General features: G+C 35.5%; 1 protein-coding gene across 1 annotated transcript in view; it reads left to right on the top strand.

The window, feature by feature from the left end:
* TMEM196 (transmembrane protein 196) overlaps positions 1-11,953 on the top strand; it is a 90,518-nt gene that overhangs the window by 76,040 nt on the left and 2,525 nt on the right. The window contains exons 2-3 of the mRNA XM_006880282.1: positions 4,114-4,170; positions 8,125-8,379. Coding sequence (XP_006880344.1) covers positions 4,114-4,170; positions 8,125-8,379 — 312 coding nt within the window. The remainder of the gene's footprint in view (positions 1-4,113; positions 4,171-8,124; positions 8,380-11,953) is intronic.

Genomic DNA, 11,953 nt, shown 5'->3' with positions numbered 1-11,953 from the left:
TTTTTTTTTTTTTTTACAACTTCCAGTTTTTCTAGATTCACATTTCATACATTCCATATTTTAATTAACGAATGACTGAAAATGTTGTCCTTTTTTGTGAGTTACAAAGCATCATTGAATCTTTCACTGAGTGAAAAGTTTATTCCATCTGAGTCATTATGTTGCTGTTGTTGTTGTTGGTAGGTGCTGTGGCTATGACTCACATCAACTCTATGAACAGTTGATCTGGACCCTGTCCTACTCTGTGCCGTCCTCATCACCTGGCTACACTTGAGATCATTGTTGCAGTCACTATGTCAGCCTATCTTGATAAGGGTCTTCCCCTCCTTCATGACCCTCCACTTTCCCGAGCACAATGTCATTTTCCAAGGACTAGGCCCTTCTAACATCATGTGCAAATTATTTAAAATGAAGTTTCACTAAAGAGTATCCTGGTTGGACCTTCTCCAAGACATATGGATTTGTTCTTTTGGCAGTCCATGGGACCTTCTGTATCCTTCTCCAACATCACTTCTCAAGAGTATCAACACTCTACTTTACAGAAGCTGTTTGTCTCCATCCTCATTTTGTGTGTCTTTCAACCTGAGGAACTCATCTTCTGACAGTACATACAACAATGTTCTTCTATTATTCCTGTTGTCATTGTTATGTGCCATTGAGTCACCTGCAATTCATAGTGACCTTACATACAACAAGCCTTAAACCCTGCTCTATCCTGTGTCAATCTTATTGTCTCTGACACAACTACCCCCATTACCCCAGTCACTGAATCAATCCAGCTCATCAAGGATCTTCCTCTCTCTCGCTGTCCCTTCACCCTCCCAATCATGATGTCCCTCTCCAAGGACCCATCCTGCCTTGCAACATGTCCAAAGTATGTCAGACAAAGCTTCAGAATCCTTGCCTCCAAGGAGTAGCCTGATCTTACCCTCTCGAGGGTGAACCTGTTTTGTTCTCCTAGCAGTCGATGGTATACTCAATACTCTTCTCTAGCACCACAGCTCAACAGCATTAATTCTCCTATCATCCCTAGTCATTGTTCAGCTTTCTTATGCACAGCAAGTGATCACCTAGGGTTTTCAAATTCTTGGTATTTCAGACATGTATAGCCAGTCCTGCTTCTTAGTATGGAAAATCTGTTCCACCACTGATGACCTTGTTGGTTTTTGAAATATAGGTGTTGTAGCTTCCAGCATTATAGGAACATGCAAGCCCCTAAGGCAAACTGACAGATGAATGTTGGTGAGCAGGAGAAAGGATTAAAATTAATGAATCTAGGTCATGCTCATGCATTTCTTTTTTTCTTTATTAAAGCTTTTTTTAAGTGAAAGTTTATAAATCATTCACTCATTTTAATCCCTTCCCCTTCCTCCTCCAAAAAAATCTCCAATCCATATATAAATTGCATGAAGAGAAATGCAATAAAAATAAAGTGGTCAGATATTATGATTTATTAATTATGTGAATAAATATTATAAAATAATAATGCATCTTAAAAATAAATTGTATGTGAATTATTAAATGAAAAAAACAACATAAATTGCAAAGTTTTGCCAAAAAGTTAATAAAGAAAACAAAGATAAAGAAAAAATAATTGGTTTAAGCTAAGGAGTGTAACTTTAGAAGATGTGAAATAGGATCATTGAAGAAGAAGTTATATGAAGACAAGTTCATATGAATCTAGGATACAGAGAGTGGCAAGAAATGGTTACTGAGAAGTAAGTTCATAAGTTTTGTGAAAATTATGTTAACTTTCAAGTTATAAAGTTCTAAATTTCTATTTCCTCATTTTTATGGTTTAAAAATATTTTTTTAGATCTCTATATACATGGTAAGCAAATCTTTTGCTTATAAGATGTATTTTAAACAGAATTCTAATTTCTTTTTGGCTAGATTAGGAAATCTTCCCCACCCCTCTAAAATCAAGTAGATTGTTCCTACTATATCTACAATTTTTAAAAAATTTATTTTCTTTTCAAACTCTTTCACACTCATTGTAATATTAGTCTCTCAGGAAGATTAACAAATATTTTTAACTTCACTAATTAAATTGGAATAAGTGACCTGATCTTCTTCTAATTAATTTGAAGTTTTATCTTCTTTATACACCAAAATAGTTAAATTCTTGGAGCACCTTTCAATTTAACTACCTTTCTGCACTGTGACACCTTTTTGGAATAATTTTATCCTTTTAAGGAAAAATGCCTTAGAATATTCTTATTTGTATTTTTCAAAGATACAATGAGGCATGCAATATTTAGGTAAAAGTATATTTCCAGGGAAGCTCTGGTGGCCTAGTGGCAAGAAGCTGCACTGCAATCCAAAGGCTCGTGGTTTGAATCCACTAGAAGCTCTGCCAGAGAAGGAGGGGCAATCTCCTCCTCTGCCAGTTGGATTCAATTCGATGGTAGACACACACACACACACAGAGTATATTTCCATTTTTTACATGAGATAGCAAAATTAAATTTAAATTTTGCTTTCAAATTGAAATAAGCTTAGTCACATTCAAGATTTCTTGGCAAATTTAGAAACCCTCAATGGGCTGTTCCTTATTAACTACTTTATTGTCTTATTTATATAGTTTATCATAGGTCCAAAATTTGGGGCGGGGGGGAAGAGCAAAGAGGTAAGTTTTAAAAAAAACAGGAAACACTTAACCCAACCTTATGGTATTTTCAATTGTTTCATATGCATCTGAAAGTTGGAATTTGAATAAGGAAAAGTGAAGAAGAATCATGGTGTTGGAGCAGAGCACTGATTAGATGATAGACTGCCAAAAGAATAAGTAAATCTACCTTGGAGGAAGTGCAGCCATGGCACTCCTTAGAGGCTAGGATGATAAAACGTCATCTCACGCACTTTGGGAATATGAGGGGCTAGTGGCATCCACTTCCTAAACAACTTGCCTCCAGAAACTCTATGAACTTTGATAAATGTCCATAGTTGTAAAGAGGCTTCAGGCCTTTTGTTCATAGTGTCACTATGAGTCATGCTTGACTTAAAGGCAATCAACAACAATAGTCCTTAGAAAAAGATGATAAGCTTGAAAAATATAGGGTCAGTGAAAGAAAGAAAGACCCTCAGCAAGATGAATTGACACAGCAAGTCCCACAGTGATCTTGAGAATGGTAGAGACTGTGAAAATGCTGCTGGATAGGCAAGATATCTTTGTTCTTCCTAGGGTCATGTGAATCATCCCAAGTCAAAAGTGTATACAATTTTTCATTCAAATGATCTTATGTACTTCTATCTAAATTAAAGAAGTTATCATCAAAATCTCTACAAGTCTGTCATTACTGAATTAGCTAATTGCTTTTACAGAGAAATTATATCACTGTTGCTTGAATTCAGAGCAAATAATGTGTCATCAAGAATTTGTTTTCTTTCAAGTTATGAGCCAAAGCAATGTTTGTGGTGGGATAAAGAGATTGTGATTCTGCTTGGCACAGTTTGAATGGCACAAAGTATGTTTTATATACTAAAACATCCTCCTGCCTGGCTTTTCATTACATTTAGGTTCCCTACCCGTTATTTTCTAATAACTTTCTGTGAATAAATGCATCACACCACTTTTCCTCAATAAGAAAGTTGTAGTTGCTGCATACCATCGAGTCAGACCGACTCATAGCGGACCCTCCAGTGGGTTTATAGAGGCAGTTAATTGCATAGAAGGAGATTGCCCATCTTCTTGTACAACAAGATTTGAATCACATGCTTTGGGGTTGGCAGCGCAACTCCTTACCACTAAGCCAGATAAAAAGATGGTAAGTGTGGGGCAGGGGAGCATTCACTTACTTCATAGTTTTGCCTGCTCTTAAAACGGAATCCAGCTTTGTTTAAATCCTCCAATTGCCTATGCCAAATTTATCAAGAAGGTGTTTTTCCTCAAGTTTACATTTTTTTAAAAGAAAATATTTTCCTTTGACTCTTTTGTTGGAACAAAAACCCAGGAGGAATAAAAGTTCCCAAAATTATTATTTCATCAATAGTATAGAAGAAAGCAAAATCTTTACTTCGTCAGAGTAAATGTCATGAATGAACTGTAAGCTCAAGTCTAGGGGACTTGTTTCCTTTGAATGAGAGATAATGTGTTCTTCTTCTCCTTTGCAGTTTCTTCTTTGTGGCGTATGTGGAATACTGTGTGCCAAAAAGAAATCTGGACTTGTCGTAAGTTTCTGCCTTGCTTGCATTGTGCATGAAAGTATTTGAAATGTAAGAACTCAAAACCAGAAATGCTGACAAGCCAATTTTCCTATGCTGAGTATTACTGGTTTAGGATAGAAAAAAGACTGACAGTTCAATCCTGGCTTTCTTGTTTTCTAAGAAAACCATCATGATTATTAGAAGCCATAACAAAAAGGGAAACTTTGATGTGCTCTTTGAATGTCATAAATGTGTAGCTCTTCATTACTCCTGTGGATGCGAGAGTCTCCAGTATTACAGTTTATCATTTCCCAAACAATCTTATTAATCCTTCAATAAAGCATAGATTCAGTTTATAGAATATTTAAGTGACTAAATATGGAATGAGGTCTGAAGATTACTAGCCTTCTTTGACTGTAAAGCTAATTTAGGCAGAGTAACAAGGCAGCTGTGCCATTGTGGTTGCAGTTAATTCTTGAGAAGCTTTTTACAATTTTCTTTTTAACCATGAACGGATCGCCTAAAATGTTCACAGATGTTCCGTGCAACAAGGATGTGGTTCAAGAGTAAAGAATCCATTGCCAGCGTCTGCTCATCTTGACAGCAGGAGAAATTCTGCCTGCTTTCTTATGGATGTCCCACTGCCTTCTTTGGTATTTTGGAAGGACTTGGACTCTGCACCATTATTAACTTGAGTCTAATAAGATAGTGAGTCATGCATTTGACATGAAGCAGATGGAGATTGTGACCATGGTACAAGATAGGAAAAGCTTCCAATCTGTTCTTCTTATGGTCTCTATTGAGTCATAGCCAACTTGATAGCACCTAACAACAACAAACTGTGGAGAGATCATAGACATTTACAAATCAGCAAATGTAATACTGCACATGAACTCTGGAAAGCGATCTTTCTCCTGAAAAAAAGAGTTTCCCAAGAGGAGGCCATACAACTAAGAGGGCAAGAAATGGAGAGGGAATTTTTGGTTGTTGTTAATTTTTCTGATCCAGTCCTCTGTGAGAATATTCACTGTGATTAAAAGAATTAATGTTCCATTATTTTAGATAATCTATCACATAGGATATAGTTTCTGTGTGTAGTGACATAAATGGACAAAAAGAATCGAAGGGGAAAAATTGCTTAGAGCATAGTAATTTGCATCTGTGATTTTATCCTCACCCCATTATACTTGTCCCATTTTTTCTACATTCTTCCTCTATCAAGATTCAGTATGGTTATTTTAGCAATACTTTTCAGAACTGCAGAAAGAAATAAAAAAGAGACTAGAGAACAGAAGACAGGAAGAAAGACAAAGTTGTTTTTTTTTTTTTGTTTTTTTTTTACAAAAAGTCTAATTAGTTGCTCTTTTCTATCTTGGGTCTCTTGGTGACATAAACATAAGCACTCAACTAGTAGTTGAGAAGTTGGCAGCTTGATTCCACTCAGAAATGAAGAAAGGCCTCGTAATCTATTTCAGAAAGGTCACAGCCTGGAGAGGTTAGTTCTATTCTATACACATTGAGTTGTCACGAATTAAAATTGGCCCACTAGTATCCACCAGCAAATCTTTTTGAAACTATACAAGAAAATATAAAAATAAGATTTGAACTTTCTAGAAATGACCTCCCACTTTATCGTCCTTTACCCCTGAGGATTCTATACACAGCATTAAGTTATGAAGAGTGTTCTACACTTTAATCAGATTATGTAAGACTTGTTTACGCCAACCATCCTTGGGATCCAGAATCTTCAACCTAGTGAGAATTGACCATACTATGGGTTCTTGGCTACAGATCTTAGTGTTTTGGTTTTTTTTTCCTTTTTGTATTATTGTTATTCATTTTAATGAAAATTTACAGAAACTTGGGATTTCCATTGATTCATTGTTACACTTTTCTCCCTGCCCACCTCTCCCCCCTAGTTTGCTCTTCTCTTTGAAAAGTAAAAGAAATTTTTTTTTTCATTGTTATACAATCCCTCCCTCCAAGTCCACTGAGTGTTTTCATTCCCAGATGAGAATGATGTCTTCATGTTAATAAAAGAACTATACCCTTAAGAAGTAATGAAAAATTCACACTTGATTTGGACTTTATGTAGAAGTTCAGGGAATAAACAATATTATTTCTAGGAAAAGATAAATATCAATGAGGTGACATGGAGCAAGCTATACCAATGAGCTGTAAGAGAAGTGACTGAAGTAGAAGCTGTGTTACAGAGAAAAATAAATACAAGACTAGATAATTAAGCTAGCATCATAATAGCTTTAAAATATCATGAGATAAAATTTATTTTTGTAATGTAAAAAACAAAATAAAATTTTTAAAGTCAGTGAAATAGTTAATTAAATCTATTATATATTTACAGAACCTTTACTACACAGAAAGCTTTGTACTTGCTTCTGCAGGGAATCCTATGATATTTCAGTTTACTAAAGCTCTCTGGTTCTATTATTAGAGACCCAGATCAAACCAATGGTAAGATCAAAAGGAAAGCCACATCCTGTGTTTCTCAAAAAAAAAAAAAAAGACTATCAAAAGTGTTTATGGAACACCTGCTGTGTATTTTTCCATGTGGTACCATAGAGTAACAAAATAGTGTGAGATAGAATCTAAGCTACCTGTTAAAGAAATACACAAACACACACACACGCACACACACAACACATACTTAATGAATGTAAAAAAAATAATAATTTAAAAAAAAACCCAAACCACTAGGTTTTCTAAGCTTTTATACCTCACATAGCCCTTTCTCTCTCATTGCCATGAAATCAGAACTGACTCATAGCTGACCCTCCAGCAGGTTTCTGAGGGTGAATCACTGGGAGGAGACTGCTCATCTTTCTATCCCAAAGATCAGTTAATGGGTTTAAAGAGCCAGAGAGGCATGGCCTTTGGATTCATAGTGAGACTCCCTCTGGAGTAGGCCACCAGAGCTTCCTCCATAGGGAGGTATAAAGATTTAAAGCTAGCTGGCATTTATGATAGTTTAATGAGAAGATATTTACATATTATGATGATTACTTGATTCAAAGTCAGAAAATCCAAGTTGTCTCTAAATTTTAATGTTGATTTCTTACCATAACTTTTCCCCCAAAAATCTTTATCTTCATCTTTCTCAGAAGATTATTTGGAGAAGTAATTAAGATAAAATAAATTATCTGTTAAAATTTCTAGCACAGTAATAGGTTACTAACTACTATGTATTTGCTCAATGGATTTCAACACTAGACTATAGCGTGTTCTTCAGAGTAGAACTGAGATCCATAGAGTTTTTGTATCTGTGACCTTTTTAGAAGAAAGTGCCGGATAGCTCTTCCAAGGTGCCCCGACTGGGTTCAAACCACCAACTTTTCAGTTAATAGTGTAACTCTTTCCATTAATAGCAGAGCAATTAAGCAACTTTTGTCACTCAGGCGTTCCTGTAGTAGCACGTCGTTGTTGTTGAGTGCCCTCTAGTGGATTCCAACTTAAAAAAAAAAAACCAAAACAACAAAAACCCAGATAGGGTAAAATAGAGCTTTGCTTGCAGGGTTTCCTAGCTTGAAATAATTAGAAGAGAATATAGCCTGTTCTTCTCTCCTAGTGGGTTAGAGCTGCTTAATCTCTCTGTTAACAGCTGAGTGCTTAAATATTGTGCCACCAAATTCCTTAGAGTATTGCAGAGTAATTATTAAGTAAATATCCTTAAATTTGAATCTATACAGAAATTATATTTGAATACTTCAAAGTATTCATAAAGCATTTTCTTGGTTTTAATATAGTTACCTATCAGATCCAGAAACCCTGTGGACTACCGTCTCCCCAATAGTAAGAATGGACAGAAACAAGAGCTAAGGGTAGCTCCTACAGTCCATGAAGCACTCACTGGGCCATCTCCTTACTAAGCACCAGTCTTCCTTGACTAGCAGCCCGGAGTGTATTTCTGGTCTGATCAGCTCGACCTCCTCTATTCTAACACTCTTTTCTTTTCCTTACCAGATGATCCTTTTTTCAGCCTGCTGTATCTGCGGACTCATTGGGGGCATCCTGAATTTTCAGTTCCTTCGGGCAGTCACAAAGAAGACCTCGTCCCTGTACCCTCTGCACGTCGCCTCCATGTCCCTGGCGTGCATTGGGATCGGGGGCTGCACCCTCTCTTCATGGCTCACCTGTCGACTAGCCAGCTATGAACAGAGAAGGATGTTCTCGGAAAGGGAACATTCGCTGCATCATTCTCATGAAATGGCTGAGAAAGTGAGTTTCAATCTTTCCCTGTTCTCCCATGATGACTGCAATTTACTCTAGATAAATCAACTTGCTACTTTGGAGGAGAATTTAAAAAGTCTAATTTAATAGTGATTTGGTCCTCTTATACTAAAACAGTATTATTTTGTTACTAGTTTTCTCTGCATTTCATGGTCACACCTATTTTCAACATAACTGCATTGCATTTCTATTAAACAGAGACTTCCTAAAATACAATCTCATAAATTATCAAATGCCTTATAAATATGGATTTTTATGTATTATGCTGAGGAAAAACAAGTAAACTAAATACATGCCCTACTCAATAATACCAGTTTTAGAAATCAGATGAATTCCCTTTTCATTTAATAATGCCAGTTTTAGAAATCAGATGAATTCCCCTTTCCAGCTCAGCCCCTGGGCTTCTAAGTAGATGCATTCATTATGTAAATTACATCTTCAGGCATAAAGGGACCTTTTAATAGGGCGACAAAAAGCCTTGCCTATCAGTGCAGATATTAAAATCCACATAAAGCTTCATTTAGTTCACATCTCGTACATATATGGAAAGCCTTGCTAGTATTTTAAGTGACTCTGGTGGCATAGTTAATTTGCTTGGCTGCTAAGCTGGTAGTTCAAGTCTACTTGTGGCTCCCCTGGAGAAAATGTGCCAATCTGGTTCCACAAAGAGGAGCTTTGAAGACTCTTTGGGGTAATTTCACTCTGTCCTAAAGGATTGCTATGGGTCAGAATAAACTCAGTCACACCAGGTGGTCTAACTATAAGCTTTGAAACAGTCCTTACATACTGGTTTCATTAAACTTATTTAAAAAAGAAGTTGTGTTAGTTGCATTGTTGTTGTTAGGTGCCATCAAGTTATCTATGACTCATAGCTACCCTATGAACAACACATGTGAAACTTGTCCTATCCTAAACCATTAATAGGCATAACATGGGACAGGGGAGTCATCTGTGTTTGCACTGTATTTTACACCATTTCTTAAATTGGTTCTGGCTTTTGGCGCTTTTAAGAAAAAGCACACAATATATGTAAAATAAGACAATAACCACATCATGTTTTGCCTTATAGTGTAGAAATAAGGTAGAAGGGAAAACAGAACAAGAATTACTACATATTTCTGGTATATTCTTTTGAAGAAAAATACTTGTTCTGTGATTTTACGTGTTTCTGTTCCTTGTAAAACTATACTTTCAGGTGAAGCGAAAATTGTTGCTGCAAAATTGTTCCAAAACGGCATCCTTAAATAGATAAGATATACATGTGTCCTTCAATAAAGAATTATAGTGCAGAATTACTCACTGAAAAAAAAAATGGATTGTTAAAAACAGTTAATTTGGGTAATAACTCTTTCATGCTCTATTTTGTGCTACTTTGATTTAGATTTTATGTGTTTATTTGTACAATATTTACTGTATGATTGTTATATTTATATTAGAGATTGAGGGCTATTGAAATTACCGACTTGCCCAGCTGCCCGGTGGTGCCCCCGACACCAGAGTTACCTACAAGGTACGCTGACTTCTAGGGAGTTACCATGTTGTAATGTTGCCACAGGAAACATTGTCTCTTCTAGGAAGCCATGATGCCAGCAGATCAGTCTGGACTGATGCTGTGATGTCATTCCTCAAAGTCAGGCTTTTCTAAGAGCCACGTTGAGGACCTGGCATAATCTACATGGCAGAGTCTTGTAGCTTGAAAATTGGTTGAGTATTTCAAATATTCAGCCTGTCTATAAGCATCCAAACATATTTCTGTTTGGATGATCTGTTTCTTTAATCTCTGCTATCTCATGAGTCTGATTCAATATTATCATTTATAGATGAGCATTTTGTCATCAATAGCAGTAATATCTGAATAAAGACAAACTTTATGTCTTATTCATATGATAGTCACAAGAGAAAATAGCCAAAATATAACACTAAAATAGTAAAAATACCATATGAAAAGTTTCTTCTTAAAAACGTATCCAATGTGATACGTTTCTAATTCATTTCCTTTTTTTTTTACTAATCAATACAATCAGAAATACAGAAAGTCACACAGCAATGATGGCCCATTTGCAGAAACTTTGTTTTTTCACAAGTATTCATGATTATTATCTTCAAATTTATAGTACAATCATAGTTATAAATTGGACATGCCTATATGCAAATAAACAAAACAGATCTGTTAATTTAAAAATCAAGTTCCACCATTATTTTCTATTAAAGATTTTTCTATATCCATCTTAACATGAAACTAGTTAAAAATTTATTTTTTCTATGATTTTCAGATGTTTTTAATTCTACAGTTAAAGATTAATACAGTAATTTTTCTTTTCTATTTTAATTTTTAAACAACTTTTTGGATGCAATTTCATTTTAGGAGCAGAATAGAAATTGTGCTTGGGGGCAAAAAATAAGCCACTCTTTTATGGTTAACTTTGAGGTATGAAAAGAAATAATCTCCCAAACACAACTTTCCATTTTCTTCCTTTCAACTAAGCACTCAAATGAAGATTCAATTAAAGTTTAACAATAAACTTAACCTCAACCCAGTAATCTCAACATATTTTAAGACATACTTTTCAGTACGTTTATTTTTAGCTGAGTTAGCCTTTCAATTAGATGAAAAGGCCACCAGACTAGGTAACTCTCATCTTCTCTACTTTTTTTCCCTGAATCTTTACTTTGAAGAGTGAATTTTTAAGCTACTTTTTGTTTATTCCTTGGTTCATTGCTAAAATCAATAGTTGCAGTCAAGTTAAATTTAATTATGGAAATCCTCTATGTGTTAACGTAGGCTGCTGCTCTATAGCTTATTATTCAGAGGAGGATTATTTTTTTTTAATATGGTACCCAATCTTTTCTTCAGAAATATCACTGGATTGACTTAAACCCCTACCCTCTTATTTATCAGGCTAATGTTGACTATTTGCAACACCCAGAGATTGTAGCACCATCCTATGGAAATAGAATAAATGCTCAGGTGAGACCAAACAAGCCTTCAAAGCCTATAAAAGAATACAGGATTTGGCACAGAGAGAGACGAGCAGAGGAAAAGGCTCTATGTTATACTGTTTTGGTTCCCAGGTTTTTTTTAAATTTTATTTTATTATATTTTGTGTATACCATCAAATCAGATTTGACTGGTACAGGAGGAGATTTCCCCTCCTTCTCCAGCAGAGCATCTGGTAAATTCAAACCACGTACCTCGGGGATTGCAGTATAGTTTCTTGCCTCTAGGCCGCCAGAGCTCCCCCATAAAATTGTTTTGAGACAAATTCTACCCCATCTCTTTTTTTCCCCCTTCTTTCCTTTATATGCTACTCAGTTCTTTGTTGCTTAAAATATTCATGCCAAAGCATATAACAATTCAACATTTTCTTCACAAATGATTTGGCGACTTACTGCATTCTTCAAGTTGTGAATCATTCTGACCCTCTTCTCAATTATACCTTCCCATAAACATAATAAACTCACTGCTCACCTTGATCTCTAACCAACCTTTTTTTACTTCATCTCTTATAGACAAGATTGTTGTTATTGTTATGTGCCGTCGAGTCGTTTCCGACTCATAGCG

The sequence above is a fragment of the Elephantulus edwardii genome, unplaced genomic scaffold, assembly GCF_000299155.1.
Source record: "Elephantulus edwardii isolate Elephantulus edwardi_28Jun2011 unplaced genomic scaffold, EleEdw1.0 scaffold00007, whole genome shotgun sequence".
NCBI classification, from domain to species: Eukaryota; Metazoa; Chordata; class Mammalia; order Macroscelidea; family Macroscelididae; genus Elephantulus; species Elephantulus edwardii.
The sequence above is the reverse complement of the archived record's forward strand: the minus strand, read 5'-3'. Positions and strand labels throughout refer to the sequence as shown.